Raw genomic sequence first — 17,853 nt, 5'->3', positions numbered from 1 at the left:
TGAAAAGAATTCAACAAAAAAGTGGAAGCCTAGAAACAACCCAATGGCGCTAGGAGTTTTAACAGCAGCATAATGCCAGCTAGTCTTGACTAAGTGTCGTAAGCTCCAGGTGCCTCACCATCCTCATGACAGTCCAGGAAGCAGGCAATTTTATCATTTCCATACTACAGATGAGGAAACTGAGCAATGCAAAGTGTAGCAACATGGCCAAGAGCAGAAAGCTAGAGATGTTCAATCAAGGTCTAACCCAAACTAGTCTGGCTCCAAAACAAAACAAAAATAATGCAACATTTTTCAAAAAAGCGAGGGCAACATTTAAGACCAGAGAGAAAAATGATACAATAAACAGCATTAGAACAACTGGCTGCCAAACAATGAAAACAGATACCATAGAAAACAAAAAAAGCAGCAGAAAGTGGATGAAGATGAGATTGAAAAGATGCAAACCCCAGTTTCTTCTTTTCCTGAGCAGCTGATCCATTATGAAATGTACCATTGGTCGGCTTTCCCTAAGGCAGCCATGAACAGGCTGAGTCAGTCCATCAGTGGCACCTGTGTGTCTCAGGATGTTGTTATTGTTATGCCTGGTATTTCCAAGGTTTCCCTCAGGGAGGTGGTAGCAGCAGCACTGGATGTGTGTGAGAAGTGGGGAGAAAGACCACCACTACAACCCAAACATCTGAAGGAAGCTGCTCAGAGGTTAAAGTCAATGGGGCAAATCCCCAACTTGAAACACACAGAAAAACACCTTCTTCTAACAAAGCCTAGAAAGGACTGGTATGGGAGGAAGTGCTGGTTTCAGACTTCCTATTGCATGAGACTTTCTGCATGCTTTACTCTCTCTGTTCTCCACGGGTTCCATGATGAGTTCAATGTCTTTATCAACACTCAGATATTCATCACACCTAGAAGAAGGTATCCAGCCTGTTTCATGCTTCCTTGACTGAATATTGGGTCCTCATCGGGCATTCTGAGGCATTTAACTGCCTCTTAACTAGTTGGAAGAAAGGTGCACCAGCCTTCTTCTGGCCAGGGGAGCTGTTTTCAGAGAGAAAACCTTCTAAGAGAGCTCCGATGGTTTCACACTGAAGCCTCAAGTTGCTATGACTTTGGTTGTTTCTTACACCTGATTTTAGGGAGCTGAAACAACTGGAAAGTTCTGGCTTGTGATACTCTACCTTGAGGGACATGGTGATGGCAGGGGTAGGGGGATAGTTTGTCCCTATAAACTTTTGAGAGTTTCCCATGGATTTTGCAGAGGGATCACTATAACTGTTTTCCAACTGAAAAAAAAAAAAAAAAAAGACAACTGGCTGCCATTTGGAAAATAATAAAGCTATCACCTTGCCTCACACCTCACACCAAAATTATGATTATGAAGTAAAAAAAAGTAAAAATATAAGGTAGTGACTGATTATATGATCTTGGAAGTGAGAATGATTTTCTAAATATTATATGAAAGCAGAAGCACTGATTGATAAAATTGACTACATAAGAACCTAAAATCACTATACATTAAAAAAAAACACAACATATTTACTTATAATTGCCAAAGCATGGAGACAAACTAATGATCCTTAATAAGGGGGATAATTAGAAAGATTATAGTGTATTTGTACTCTCGAATATTATGAAGACCTTAGAAGGACTAAGATACTACCATCTAAAGGATGGTTGTGATAGAATGTGGAATTTTAAAAGGCAAGTTACAGAACAATATGTTTCTGTTAGGATTTTTTGGTTTGTTAAAATCAAATGCAAATGGACAGAGAGGAGAATTCAAGATGGCAGCGTGAGAGGTGAGATGGAGAACTCCTCCCAAAACCACAAATAGTACAAAAATATAGTTAATTAATACAACTAACCCTAAAGCAGTAACAAGAAAGAAGGCTGAACCAGACTGCACACAGACCTCACCAACAGAGCAGACCTCACAAAACAGGGTAACTTACGAAAGCCTTGATCTGGCGGGAAACAAGCCCCTCCCCGACCCCAGCTCACTGGCGGTAGGAAGAGAAACGGAGCGGGGAGGGGGTGGAAGCCTGGTACTGCTGAACATATAGCCCTGGAGGTCTGCTTTGTGAGCAGAAACCTATACTGTGTGGTGCTCTAGACGTTGGGGAGCTCGGACAGGCGGAGTGCTTGAGAGACTGAGACTCCAGCTGTTTGTGGAGGACAGGATCCACATTCTGCTGCTCTGTGACAGAGGAAAGGCAGGCGGTCTGAGAGGCATCCTAGCAGTCAGTGAGAGGGCTGCTGAAGGGGCGAGGTTTGCATGAAGCTTGCTGCACAGGAGAAGGGAGAGCTGGACAAGGTTGTCTGGGCGTGTTCTGCCCAGTTGGTTGGGAGCTTTGCAGAGCTTCAGGTGCTCCATCCCCCTGGCTGCCTACTCAGCTCTGAGGCCCCCCACTATGACACACAGCCTGCTGAGCCTCCCTCCTAGCCTGATGGCACTGACTCGCAAACTGGCAGTCACTGTGCTTGCGTCAGGCCAGCCAGAGGGAGGCTCAGCCTACAACAGCTAGAGACTCCAAGCATAGAGGCTTCCACCTGTATCCTCGGCCCAGTGGCTCTGATACTGGAGACACTCACCACAGACGGGAATCGGGAAACAGCTCTTTCCTGCCCGCAGGCACCAGCTCCGCTCCCCTATGACCCCCAATCTCACTCTAGGGGCTGAGGAGCTCCAGAGCCTGGAGCTTCTGGGCACTAGTGGGCACCACTCAGAAATATGAAATGTCAAAAGAACATGGTTCAGACCAAAATCTCACAAACCCAAAAAAAAGGACCAAATGAAACTGAACTCACCAATCTTCCTGAAAGAGACTTCAAAATAAAAATTATAAACATGCTTATGGAGGTATAGAAAAATATTCAAGAAGTCAGGTATGAATTTAAGTCGGAGATTGAATCATTAAGAAATTCCATGTCTGAAATGAAACATACAATAGAGAGATTTAAAAGCAGATTAGATGTAGTAGAAGAGATGGTAAATGGAATAGAAATTAGAGAAGAGGAATAAAAAGAAGCTGAGGCACAGAGAGAAAGAATGAGATCTAAGAATGAAAGAACATTGAGAGAATTGTGTGACCAATCCAAACGGAACAATATTCACATTATAGGGGTACCAGAAGAAGAAGAGAGAGAAAAAGGGATAGAAAGTGTCTTTGAGGAAGTAATTGCAGAAAACTTCCCCAATCTGGGGAAGGAAATAGTCTCTTAGGCCATGGAGATCCACAGATCTCCCAACACAAGGGACCCAAGGAAGACAACACCAAGACATATAATAATTAAAATGGCAAAGATCAAGGATAAAGACAGACTTTTAAAAGAAGCTAGAAAGAGAAAAAAGATCATATACAAAGGAAAACCCATCAGGCTATCATCAGACTTCTCTACAGAAACCTTACAGGCCAGAAGGGAGTGGCATGTTTAATGCAATGAAGCAGAAGGGTGTTGAACCAAGAATACTCTATATGGCAAGGTTATCATTTAAATTTGAAGGAGGGATTAAACAATTTTCAGATAAGAAAAAGCTGAGAGAATTTACCTCCTGAAAATCACCTCTACAGTGCATTTTGGAGGGACTCCTATAGATGGAAGTATTCCTAAGGCTAAATAGATGTCACCCAAGGGATAGACAAAGAGTACAGAATATAATTCATAACATACAAAGAATGGAGGAGGAGGAAGAAAAAGGAGGGGAATAATAATAAAAAAAGAGAACCTTCAGGTTGTGTTGTAATAGCATACTAAGGGAGTTAAATTAGAATGTTTAGATAGTACAGCAATTACCCTTGAACCTTTGGTAACCACAAATCTAAAGCCTGCAATGGCAATAAGTACATACCTATTGATAATCACCCTAAATGTAAATGGTTTGAATGCACCAATCAAAAGACACAGAGTTACTGAATGGATAAAGAAACAAGACCCATCTATATGCTGCCTACAAGAAACTCACTTCAAACCCAAAGACATACACAGACTGAAAGTAAAGGGATGGAAAAAGATATTTCATGCAACTATCAGGGAGAAAAAAGCAGGAGTTGCAGTACTTGTATAAGACAAAATAGACTTCAAAACAAAGAAAGTAACAAGAGACAAAGAAGGACACTACATAATGATAAAAGGGTCAATCCAACAAGAGGATGTAACTATTATAAATATCTATGCACCCAACACAGGATCACCTACAAATGTGAAACAAATACTAACAGAATTAAAGGAGGAAATAGAATGCAATGCATTCATTTTGGGAGACTTAACACACCACTCACTCCAAAGGACAGATCAACCAGACAGAAAATAAGAGACAGAGGCACTGAACAACATATTAGAACAGATGGACCTAAAAGACATCTACAGAACACTCCATCTAAAAGCAACAGGATACACATTCTTCACAAGTGCACATGGAACATTTTCAAGAATAGATCATATACTAGGCCACAGAAAGAATCTCAATGAATTAAAAACTACTGAAATTGTACCAACCAGCTTCTCAGATCTCAAAGGTATGAAACTAGAAATAAATTACACACAAAAAATGAAAAAGCCAACAAATACATGGAGGCTTAATAACATGCTCCTAAATAATCAATGGATCAATGACCAAATAAAAACAGAGATCAAGCAATATATGGAGACAAATTACAACAATTCAACAACACAAAAATCTGTGGATGCAGCGAAGGCCATGCTAAGAGGGAAATATATTGCAATAAAGGCCTACCTCAGGAAAGAAGAACAATCCCAAATGAACAGTCTAAACTCACAATTAATGAAACTAGAAAAGTAAGAACAAATGAGGCCCAAAGTCAGCAGAAGGAGGGACATAATACAGATTAAAACATAAATAAATAAAACTGAGAAGAATAAAACAATAGAAAGAATCAATGAAAGCAAGAGCTGGTTCTTCGAGAAAATAAGCAAAATAGATAAACCCCTAGCTAGACTTATCAAGAAAAAAAGAGAGTCTACACAAATAAACAGAATCAGAAATGAGAAAGGAAAAATCACTACAGACACCACAGAAATACAAAGAATTGAGTGAATACTATGAACAATCATATGGTAACAAACTGGAAAACCTAGACAAAATGGACAACTTTCTAGAAAAATATAACCTTCCAAGGCTGACCCAGGAAGAAATAGAAAATCTGAATAGATCAATTACCAGCAAAGAAATTGAACTGGTAATCAAAAAACTTCCTAAGAACAAAACACCGGTACCAGATGGTTACACTGCTGAATTTTGTCAAATATTTAGTGAAGACCTAATACCCATCCTCCTTAAAGTTTTCCAAAACATATAAGAGGAGGGAATACTCCCAAACTCATTCTATGAGGCCAGCATCACTCTAAGACCAAAACCAGGCAAAGACATCACAAAAAAAGAAAATTACAGACCAATATTCCTGATGAACATAGATGCAAAAATACTCAACAAAATATTAGCAAACCAAATTCAAAAATACATCAAAAAGATCATCCACCATGACCAAGTGGGATTCATCCCAGGGATGCAAGGGTGGTACAACATTCAAAAATCCATCAACATCATCCACCATATCAACAAAAAGAAGGACAAAAACCACATAATCATCTCCATAGATGCTGAAAAAGCATTTTACAAAATTCAACATCCATTCATGATAAAAACTCTCAACAAAATGGGTATAGAGGGCAAGTACCTCAACATAATAAAGGCCATATAGGACAAACCCATAGCCAACATTATACTTAACAGTGAGAAGCTTTTCCTCTAAGTTCAGGAACAAGACAAGGATGCCCACTCTCCCCACTTTTATTCAACATAGTTCTGGAGGACCTAGCCATGGCAATCAGGTACCACAAAGAAATAAAAGGCATCCAGATTGGCAAGGAAGAAGTTAAACTGTCTCTGCTTGCAGATGACATGATATTGTACATAAAAATCCCTAAAGAATCCACTCCAAAACTACTAGATCTAATATCTGAATTCAGCAAAGTTGTGCGATACAAAATTAATACACAGAGATCTGTTGCATTCCTATACATTAATGATGAACTAGCAGAAAGAGAAATCAGGAAAACAATTCCATTCACAATTGCAAAAAGAATAAAATACCTAGGAATAAACCTAACCAAGGAAGTGAAAGATCTATACCCTGAAAACTACAAGACACTCTTAAGAGAAATTAAAGAGGACACTAATAAATGGAAATTCATCCCATGGTCTTGGTTAGGAAGAATTAATATTGTCAGAATGGCCATCCTGCCTAAAGCAATCTGAATACAGATTCAATGCAATCCCTATCAAAATACCAACAGCATTCTTCAATGAACTAGAGCAAATAGTTCTAAAATTCATATGGAATGACAAAAGACCCTGAATAGCCAAAGTAATCCTGAGAAGGAAGAATAAAGCAGGGGGAATTATGCTCCCTGACTTCAAGATCTACTACAAAGCCACAGTAATCAAGACAATTTGGTACTGGCACAAGAACAGACCCATAGACCAGTGGAACAGTCTAGAGAGCCCAGATACAAACCCAAGCACATATGGTCAATTAATATATGATAAAGGAGCCATAGATATACAATGGGGAAATGACAGCCTCTTCAATAGCTGGTGTTGGCAAAACTGGACAGCTACATGTAAGAGAATAAAACTGGATTATTGTCTAACCCCATACACAAAAGTAAACTCAAAATGGATTAAAGACCTGAATGTAAGTCATGAAACCAGAAAACTCTTAGAAAAAAATATAGGCAAAAATCTCTTGGACATAAACATGAACAACTTCTTCATGAACATATCTCCCCAGGCAAGGGAAACAAAAGCAAAAATGAACAAGTGGAACTATATCAAACTAAAAAGCTTCTGTACAGTAAAGGACACCATCAGTAGAACAAAACAACACCCTACAATATGGGAGAATGTATTCATAAATGACATATCCAGTAAGGGGTTGACATCCAAATTATATAAAGAGCTCACCTCAATAAACAAAAAGCAAATAAGCTAATTAAAAAATGGGTAGAGGAGCTGAACAGACACTTCTTCAAAGAAGAAATTCAGATGGCCAACAGGCACATGAAAAGATGCTTCACATCGCTAATCATCAGAGAAATGCAAATTAAAAGCACAATGATATATCATCTCACACCAGTTAGGATGACCAACATCCAAAAGACAAACAACAAATGTTGGTGAGGATGCAGAGAAAGGGGAACCCTCCTATACTGCTGGTGGGAATCTAAACTAGTTCAACCATTGTGGAAAGCAGTATGGAGGTTCCTCAAAAAACTCAAAATAGAAATACCATTTGACCCAGGAATTCCACTTCTAGGAATTTACCCTAAGAATGCAGGATTTGAAGTTTGAAAAAGACATATGCACCCCTATGTTTATCACAGCACTATTTACAATAGCCAAGAAATGGAAGCAACCTAAGTATCCATCAGTAGATGAATGGATAAAGAAGATGTGGTACTTACACACAATGGAATATTATTCAGCCATAAGAAGAAAAGAAATCTTACCATTCGCAACAACATGGATGGAGCTAGAGGGTATTATGCTCGGTGAAATAAGCCAGGTGGAAAAAGACAAGTATCAAATGATTTCACTCATCTGTGGAGTATAAGACAAAGCAAACACTGAAGGAACAAAACAGCAGCAGAATCACAGAACCCAAGAAGGGACTAACAGTTACCAAAGGGAAACGGACTGGGGAGGATGGGTGGGAAGGGAGGGATAAGGGGGGAAATGGAGCATTACAATTAGCAAACATGATGTAGCGGGGTCGGGGAACACGGGAACAGCAGTATATACAGAAAAGACAAGTAATGATTCTATAGCCTCTTACTATGCTGATGGACAGTGACTATAATGGGGTATGTGGGGGGGAATTTTCTGCCTAAAATTAACAAAAAAACCATAATGTTGTTCAAGTAACTGTACATTAATGGTACCAAAAAAAAAATCAAATGTAAATGGAGACCAGACTTGAAAATTCCCTGAGCAGACAAAACCAGTTTAGTTGTACAAGCAAAGCTTAATTTAGTTTATTTTGCAGAATGAGTGGGTTAATTTGAGATGAGTCTCTTCTTGCATATACCTCTGAAAATCACAAGCAAAACTTGTTCCCCAAAGCAGATATGATGTAACCACTAATCAATTCCCTTTCACTTAAGAAAATTCTAATATTGTAACCAATGACTGGGAAGAATGAACAATCACTACCTCTACACTATATAAACTGCTTTATATTGTTATGTACCCCTGAGCCTCATCCCACATTTTGGTTTGAGTTCTCTGGGTTTGCAAACTGTCTTTTTGGTGTGTACACAGTAAACTTTTACTGAGTACTACGTCATTAATTCATTGGTTTTACTTCTGTTTTCTTCCTGAGCTTTTGACAAGTTAAAAGGTGTGCATATACAACTGTACTAAAAATAGATACATTTATATGCACACACTTACCCACAATGAGATATATTTATGGGTAAAGATATACACAACACTACTGATTATCACCAGGAAGTAGAAAGGGAGGGTGAAAATACAGAGCGTTCTCTCTGCTTCCTTTCAGTCTGTAGTCTTTTACTTCTTTAAAAAGCATACATATTACTTTGGTCCCTTTAGTGAAAACAAGTTTTAATCAGAGAATGCGAAACTGGGAAAAATAATTGCAAAAAAAAGATAACGAGTTAGTGTTCTTTATGTAGAAAAAAGGAACCCTTACAAAGTGGTAAGATGGAAAATTCTAATAGAAAGCAGGCCATTCATGGGGGGGAAAAACCATGTTCAAAAAACACAATGTTTCTTTACACTGAAATCAGAGAAATGCATATTAAAATAAAAATATTCTGCCTATAATTAACAAAGTTTTAAAAAATTATACTAATAGAGTTGTGATGAGAAGTGTCTTGGGAAAAGTGATTTTCACCCTTTTCTTATGGACAAACTAACAGTATAACCAAAATTTTTTCCATGTTTCATAGCAACTTTTCTTATAGGGATTTAGCTTGAAGAGGAATTTCAGATACATACAAGGGCTCAGCCAGGATGTTGATGTTGAACACAGCCCTTTACAACAGCAAAACATTTGACAATGAAAATGATCGAAGACAGGAAACTCTTTATTTGTATAATGATTTTTAAAGTTCAGAGAAAAATAAGGAACAAGGAAAAGTGATCTGGCAAGCATTCCAAAAGAAAAGGGATCAATATTATTTGGTACCTGACAGGTATTTTTAATCGAAAGTTTTATTTAAATAATTGAGGTTCACATGCAGTATTAAGAAATAATACAGACAAATCCTGTGTACACACTTTCCTCCAATGTACTTCAATGTATGCTGACATTGATAAATCCAACAATCTTATACAGATTTCCCCAGTTTTACTTGTACTCATTTGTGTGTATGTACAATTCATCACACGTGTGGCTTCACCCATCCACAAGCACCCACCTTCCTCCTGCCTCGCCACCCCACCCCTGGCATCCTCTAATCTGTTCTCCAATTTCTAAAAATATTGTCACTTCAAAATATTATTTAAGTGGAATACAGTATGTAACCTTTGGGATTTAGCTTTTTTTTCCTTTTTCCATGCAGCATAATTCCCTGGGAGATTATCCATCCAAGCTGGTGTTCATACTACTAGTTCGTTCATCCACAGTAAGGAGGCACCACATTTGTTTAAGCATCCTCCTGTTGAAGGCAATCTGGACTGTTCAAGTTTCTGCCATTCTGAACCTGCTGTGAACAGGTTTCTGCACAAACATATGTTTTCATTTCCTCAGACAAATATCCGGGAATACAATTTGCTGGTTAATACGGTAATTGCATGTTTAGTTTCATAAGAAACTGCCAAACTGTTTTCCAGAACAACTGTACCATTTTACATGCCCCCCAACAATGTATGAGTGATCCAGTTTCTCTATCTCTTGACCAGCATTTTGCGGTGTCCATTTTTACAGGTTTCATTATGATTTTCATTTGTAGTTTGTATAGGTTTAATCTGTATTTTTCCCAGTGATGTTGAACATGTTCTCATGCTAATTTGCCATCTGGGGTAGCCTCTTCAGAGAAATGTCTCTTTGTGTCTTTTGTTCATTTTCTAATTGGATTGCTTATTTTTTTACTGCTGAGTTTGGACAGTTCTTCATATAATGTAGACACTAGTCCTTTGTCAGATATCAGATTTGCAACTACCTTCTCCGTGTGTGTGTCCACAGTCTTTTCATGCTCTTCACGTGGGCTTCCAGGGAGCAAAAAGGTTTTAATTTTGATGAGGTCCTGTTCATCAGTTTTTGGCTATGTCTTTTTCATTTCAACCATTTCTATTTGCTTCTTTTTATAACTTTTTTTCTTCACTGAGGTTTTCTCTTTTTTCACTTGTTTCAACAGAAGTTGTAGCTGACGGCTGAGGCACTCGCACGGTGGCGCCTCTAACACCCTAATCACATAATTCCAGTGTGTGAGTTGCCTTAGTGTTGGCATCTGTGCCTGTTTTCTCATTCAAGTTGTGATTTTTCAGCTCTTGGTGTGATGGGCGATCTTTAGTTGTATCCTGAGCATTCTGTTGATTGTGTTTAGAGAACCTTGGTCCTACTGAAGTCCTTTCTTTCAGCCTGCAGTTATCCAGCTGAGGTTCTGTGGGCAGGTCATGTCCTGACGGTGTGTGCTGCAGTTCCAATGGCAGTGTGATTTTTCAGAGCCTTTGCTCTTTATTTTGTCTGCTTCATCTACCTCATATGCTAAGGCCATGTTCTACAGGTCCCAGCTGGTATTGAGGGACTGGCCTGACCTCAATATCTCTTGGTTGAGGGCAGATCTCAGGCCCCCCTGGGCAAACGAGGACTCTCAGGTGGGCTGCCTGTTATGGTGGGGTGCACCTTTTCCAGAACCCTCCACTTGCTCCCCAGCAGCCCCAGTGAGTGTAAGGAGGAGGCATAGGGTCTCAGGTCCATGGGGACGACAGGACTTCCCAGCCCAGGTCACTTACTGTGTTGGTAGAACCCTGCCAACTTGCTGTGTCTCCTGGCCACTTAGGTCTGGCTTAGCAGAGGAGCAGAGTTTCAGGTTCAGTGGAGGAGGGCTCTTCCCTCAGCCACTTATTTGTTGTTAAGGGTATCCTACAGATTCCCCTTGCTGAGTGCTAAGCTCTTCTGGTGATGCTGGGTGGACAGCTGCTCAGTCCTGGGGAGAAATGAGCCTTCCTGGGGCCCCTTCTGGTTGCTAGGTTACAGATCAGGATATACCAGGTCCCAGTCACCTTCTTCTTTTGCATGGGAGGATAGAAGATACCCCACCTCTATATCGTTTCTTCAGCTCTGGGGCCCCAAACCAATTTGTTCTTCTTACCACAGCTCAGGGTTTTCCTTTGATTGCCTCTTGGATTTCCAGGGTTTACAGTCATACTTAACAGGGAGAAATGGGTCTTGTCAGATTAGAAATCCCAAAAGATTTAAAAAATCTCATTACCCTTTAATGCTACTATTACTTCATCAAACAAGGCAAATTTAAATCCTTTGGTCTTATCTTTACAGAGAAAGCACAACTCTTACTTGGCAACTGTGCACAGAAAAATCAGCTATCATTCTTTGTATTCCAGTCTGCAATCAATAAAGTAAGATAAATGAAAAGGTATCCTTAAGTTACATCAATGCAATAACTAGATCTAACACTGGTAGCCTTAAGACAAATTAGCTTCTAAGTTTTCAGCTGAGTAAAATAATCCTCTAACAACTTTAAATTCCGTCTCTAATAGGCACAAAACTGCGAACAGTGAATTACAAAGGCTTACTTACATATGATGCATTTAAATTCTTTTTCTTGGTTAGGCTCAAGAATATATAAAAAGTAGTCACTAGAGGGCAGTAGATATAAACACTACTCCGTAACAAGTGACTGCCTGGCACCACCTCGAGGTTGGAGACGCAGAGCAGCAGCTTAAGTATTTACTAGGTAGAAACGGGATATTATTTTAACCCGTTCTCCACCAAACTCTAATTCTAAAATGGTGTTGGCCCATGGGCAACTTCCTCATCCTTTTATTTATACTGTGCCTAACATTCCCTAATATTTTCCAAGAGTTCTTTGTAGAAGAAAATTCTGGACAACTGCTGAACATATTCTGAAGAAATGGAACTAAATCTCTTGGCTTGTTTTTAGAATTGACTTAAAATTTCCCCTCAACTGTATTACTCTGTAAGCAGGAAAAAAACTCTCAATACTACAAAATGTAATGAGAATATAGTTTGCTTAAGAAAACAGTTTTTAAAAGCAGTCTTTAGGGGTATCTTTAAAGCCATAATCTCATGCACTGTAATTTGAGAAATTATTTGCTGAAAAAATTAATTAAAGAAACAACTCTATTTGGAGCACAGTTTCTTCATAATGAGGAAATTTAGTGATAATTTTCTACTCTCAGGAACATTGTATCTCCTCATAGATGTTCATTTCTCTGCTGTTTTCTTATAAGGGAAAAAGCCAGGGCCTTGGAGACAGGCCAGTATGGGCTGATCTGAAGACTTTCCAAATGGGAGTTAAGCAAAGCTGCAGCGTTTATGTAAGAGGCTTATATAATATTATGCAAGGGCTTATATACTGTTCAAGTTAGAAACTTTCTTGGCCTATAGTACACATAAGATCATTCGCAGCTTAAATGTGGTCCCAAAATTATAAACTGGTGATCAAGGTACTGTAATACTTTATATCTATTTTTAAATTTCATCAAATTTCACTTATATATATGCTTTTCATTTATTCATTCAACCAGCCTTTAGTCAGTCAGGCCCTATGTGACAGGCCCTACCCCTACTGTCTGCTCACAGGTCAGTTTTAGAAGGCAGCAGCTGCAGGCAGGCACTGTGTGATCAGACCAGGCAGTGGGCAGAATATGAATCCTTACAAGCAAGCATGGGGGATGGGGGGCCCAGGGATGAACTATAAAGCACTTACCTTAAAAGTTCTGTTCCAATAAGCTGGGTTTTTGTAACTTCAAGCAGGTTAGCAAAACCCAGCTCTACCAAAAACTCCAGGGAGCGTGTAGGTCATAAAGGGCAACCACTTGGCAAAGAGCATGATTTAAAACTTCAAAGGGCAGAGAGCCAAGAATAAGAAGAGTTCCCTGAGCCAGATGAGAAAATTTCTTCCAGAGAGAAAAAGCTATCAAGGGTTGATGTATTCCAGCAGAGTTAAAACTGCTAACTTGTTTTCTTCCCTTGGTTTTTACAGGAAGTTGGATCCTACCTGGTGTGAGAAATTTAACTGAGAAGGCACTGCCTTCTTCCCAATTAGTCTGCAGGTAGTTGGAGCTTCTTCAACAATGAGAGGACAAGAGGTTCAAAAGGGAGCCCAGTGGGCAGTAGGCACAACACTGGTCAAATGAACCAGAGTCCTTGTCATCCCAGAAAGGGAGGGTGCTGATGTTGAAAAGATTCAGTTAGTAGAGTTGGTAGGAAGTTAACAGAGACCAAATGGAAAAACTGCAAATATTTAAGACTTATATTTACTACTTAGTACTCATTTATCCCTGGATGTTTGTATTTCTTTAAAGTTCTACCTTTGAAGTCAGACTGATCCACAAGTCTGTTTTCCACCATTCTTTGGGTAACATATTAGTATGTCACCTCTCTAAGGCTCTATTTCCTCATGGGTAACATGGATTATAACAGTATTTATTTATTGGAGGTGGAGATGAGAATCAGAAGGAACTATGCATATAAAATGCACAGCACAGTGTTTGGAATATACGTGTATATTAAGTGATAAACTATTAATTCTTCTGTCTTCTCACATCTTCTCAATTGTGTATAGTTTCCCCTGTCCTATGAATACCTACAGTGAAAGATACTAGTGATGGTGTTAATATTTGACTATTTTGATCAAGTTATTTTCTCATATCTTGAGAAGACACAACTGGGTGACAAGTCATGAATCTTCACTTGGAGAAGCCCTTGAGGACAGTATCGGGTCAGACCAGGGTCGCTGCTGTACACGCAGACTGAAAAGATAAATGCCTGGAGGTGTGGCTCTCCACAAGAACTCAGTCTGGTTTTCAACTCAGTTGGGATTTCCTTTTAAAACAGTAACTGCAGGCAAAATACACAGCAGTCAGCCAGTCTCTTCTGCCAAATTCTTCAATTTGAGAGTGAGGAGCAAGGAAAGATGTCACAGATGGCAAATAACAGTCTTGAGCCTCTAAAAATATTTATACTCTTCAACTATATCATCTCTAATGTCTACATAATGTTATCTATATTATTATAGAAATCTAAAATTTAGTAGTCTAAATCTTAGCTATAATTTTTGATTTTTAAAAAAGGGAATGGAAAAGTCGCCATGGAAAGTAGTCTGTACAGAGGGCCATGGAGGAAACGAGTTGCCAGGTTGCTATGTGACTTCCGGTGATTTTCTTTATTACCGTGGGGTTTGACTTGCCCTGGTAGAAAATGAGACAACTAAGTAAGCTTGCTGGTCTTCAAACCCTTTTTAGCCCTGACATCCTTTCTTCCAATGAATGCTTATCTAGAAGCCCACAGATAAATAAGCTGTTATGGAGAGCAAGACTGGGGAGGCCAGGGACCACCCCCACCCCCCTCACTCTTCTTCCCAGTCCCGACCCTATAGCTCCTAAAGGGCTGCCTAGAGCACAGTTTGAAAACCACTGGCCCAAAAGCTGTAACATTCCCTAAATCTGTGGGCCTCGGTCATATAAACTTATGGTTTAGCCTTCACTACTTGGGCCACACAATGAAGACACAATGGTGTCTTCCAACAGTAAGAAGCAAAGAGTTCAAAACGCCACCTTGGACCTGAAAACAGTCTGATGTCTAAATCTCCATAAGTCAATCCAGGAACTGGAAACAAACGTGGAGCCACAGAACATGCAAACTTTCCAAATTAAGCCCCATCAACTTGCTATGTGTTGGGAAGTACAGATTTTGTTCTACGATTTATCAGAGAACTGGCTCCTCAATCTCCCTCTGTCCCTTCACCACTGTATCTTAGGTCCAGTGTGCTTAGAAGGTGCTGGGTCATGAGCCACAGGTTGGGCATCATTTAATGCACCTATAAAGAAAATGTCTTTAGCATTTACATGTCTAAAATATACCCTGACTCCTATTTAAAACAATAATTCCACATTCAGAATTCCATAATTATGATATAAATTCTGTTTGGAGATTTTAGATTTCAAAGCTTAATCTTATGGAAATAAAAATTTCGAGAATAACAAATAGGGACCACATGAGTCAAGGGAAGGAAAAAAAGACCTGTTTATATGCCTTTAAATATTAAATTACTTGGATAAAATACTTAAATATGCAGATTATAAAATGGCCATTGAAGATTGGGATACTGACAGATTCCAAAAGGAGAATAAGGGGGACATTAGACCACTGCTTTCTTTACACTTATAGCCACTTATCAGCCAGTGCCTTTACTCATCCAAGACTTACTGTGTGTAACATTCAATTGGCTGTATACATTCAACCAATTTCTCCAACAGCTCTTAGAAGTTAGTTTGAGGAAAGGGCTAAGATTTCCCACCTCCATATTGCAATGTCTAAGCAATAGCTTCAGAGAAACTCTTTGTTCCTTATTAGGATGCACCGTGGCTGCCTTCCAGGACAAAGGTTACAGAGTTGCTCAGAAGAGATGTGCCACACGAGCTACCAAGATTTTATCAAGCAGCAGTAGTACAAGTAGGACTTCACCTCCAGGAAACCTTTGTGACCTTGCTTTTGAGAGGTTCATCCAAGACCATTTGCCACTTTGCTGGGCACTTCTATTCTGTTTACTCTGTGCTTTCCTTGAGCCCAGAAACAAAAGAAAGAGGAAACAAGTATTGAAGAGGCAGGGAGTAAACACCAGATTCGATTCAGCAGTCTCTGGAGTGTGGCAGAGTTGACCAGGGAGGAGGGAGCACATATCAAGGACGAGAACAATGGAGCTGAGACTTTGTGGCCTGACTCAGCACAAAAAACAGGCCCAACAGGAGTGACAGGCCTGTGTTAATGAGTAGTTAGCCACCAGCATGGGCCTGTATTCAGCTGGCATGCACCCATACAGCCTTGCCAGTTGTTAAAATATTGCATTAATGCTGAACTGGTTGTTGAATATTTTGAACAAATACCTCGCACACCAGGATACACAGAGTCCTGAAAATGAGGCATGGGAGCTTTGACTGAAGTTGTCAGAGAAGTGGAAATGTACAACATTTCAAGGGGACTCAGAGGAACGCGATGGAAATGGTATTTCGGGAAGATGTTTTTGGCCATGTTGGTCTTCTGCCCAATCTCACCAAGAAGGGCAGGAGGGAGTTTCATAATCCTGTGCCTGGCTTAGGTGACAAATAGTTTGCTCCACCAGCATGTCATGAGAAGTGGCTGGTCACTTCAACACAGATGAGCTCTGTTTATATATAGATAAAGCCCGGCCTTGATTGCCTTTGGGTACCCGTATGGAAATCACGAAGGCTTTGAGGTTTTTCTGACTAGCACTCTTGGATTCTTATCAACTCTTTAGTTTCTTGGAAAGTGTTCTTAAATCTCATGTTCCTTGTTACTAAAATCCTCCTCTAGGGCATGGACAGTGATATGGCCATTGGGCTTAATAAGTGCAGAGAAGGGTCCATCAGGTTTAGCTCCTGGGGAAGATGACTGGCCTCTGAGCTAGGGCAGGCTTAGTTAAGTGCACAGCAGAGGTGGAGGTCACCTGCTGGGAATGAGGGACCACAGCGAGAGGAAGTGGAATGAAGGCAACCCCTTCCAAAAGCCCGGCTGGGAAGACCAGTGCAGTTAGTGACAGGCCCACAGACAGAGGCAGCTGCAAGGTGAAATGGGGAATGCTTTACAAAAGTTAGCTTAATTAAGCCTGGGCCCATGTCCTTATAACCTGGCTTTGGCAGTGGTCCCTGCCACCTCCTAAAACTGAGGACACTCTCACTGCTATTCTTCCAAGGGTTAGAACTATGACACTGACTCCAACCTTGAAGATGGCACCCTGCTACCTGCTGATAAGCCACCTGCCCACTGCATGCCACCTGCCTGGGTTTCTATTCCATACCATCACTTGCCAACTGTATGTCTGGATTTGGACTGGAGGTTTTGACAATTGGGGTAATTTGACTGAATCCTAGTGATCAGCTCCTGGCTCCTATTTCACCCACTAGCTGGGGTAGCCAAGTCCTAGGTTCACCCTTAGACCTTCATTACCCTGTAAGCAACCTGCTATGTTCTGCCAGTTCTTCAGATAGTCAACTTTATTTTAAGCCAAGCACAAGTTATATGAGTTCAGCCAATGGTGGGTGAGTACAAGGGTGATTACAGTCCAATGCCTTGGATGACTACCCAACTGCAAACCTTTGGCTGTCTTCACCAACCTCTAGAAGATCAATGTCCTGACAATACACAGCAGTAAACACATAAATTAAGAATGCTTGTTGGGTTGGGAGCTGGACATGTTAAGAATCTGAGCTAGCACAAATCTAAAGCATGCAATGGCAATAAGTACATATCTTTCAATAATCACCTTAAATGTAAATGGACTGAATGCACCAATCAAAAGACACAGAGTAATAGAATGGATAAAAAAGCAAGACCCATCTATATGGTGCTTACAAGAGACTCACCTCAAACTCAAAGACATGCACAGATTAAAAGTCAAGGGTTGGAGAAAGATATTTCATGCAAACAACAGAGAGAAAAAAGCAGGTGTTGCAATACTAGTATCAGACAAAATAGACTTCAAAATAAAGAAAGTACAAGAGATAAAGAAGGACATTACATAATGATAAAGGGCTCAGTCAAAAAAGAGGATATAAGCAATATAAACATATATGCACCCAAT

General features: G+C 39.9%; 1 protein-coding gene across 21 annotated transcripts in view; it reads right to left on the bottom strand.

Annotated features, from left to right (window-relative positions):
* SHLD1 (shieldin complex subunit 1) overlaps positions 1–17,853 on the bottom strand; it is a 122,148-nt gene that overhangs the window by 91,182 nt on the left and 13,113 nt on the right. The window contains exons 3-5 of one of the 21 annotated variants that reach the window (XM_073236905.1): positions 12,961–14,443; positions 11,565–11,612; positions 9–11,417 (exon numbers count right to left, since the gene is read on the bottom strand). The exons of 15 other annotated variants lie outside the window; for them this stretch is intronic. In XM_073236905.1, coding sequence (XP_073093006.1) covers positions 14,298–14,443 — 146 coding nt within the window. In that variant the 3' untranslated portion in view covers positions 9–11,417; positions 11,565–11,612; positions 12,961–14,297. 5 more of the 21 variants (XM_073236903.1, XM_073236909.1, XM_073236914.1 and 2 more) reach the window with 5 other exon arrangements.

The sequence above is a fragment of the Manis javanica genome, chromosome 5 (genome assembly GCF_040802235.1).
Source record: "Manis javanica isolate MJ-LG chromosome 5, MJ_LKY, whole genome shotgun sequence".
NCBI classification, from domain to species: Eukaryota; Metazoa; Chordata; class Mammalia; order Pholidota; family Manidae; genus Manis; species Manis javanica.
Note: the sequence above shows the minus strand (reverse complement) of the source record. Positions and strands in the feature narration are given on the sequence as shown.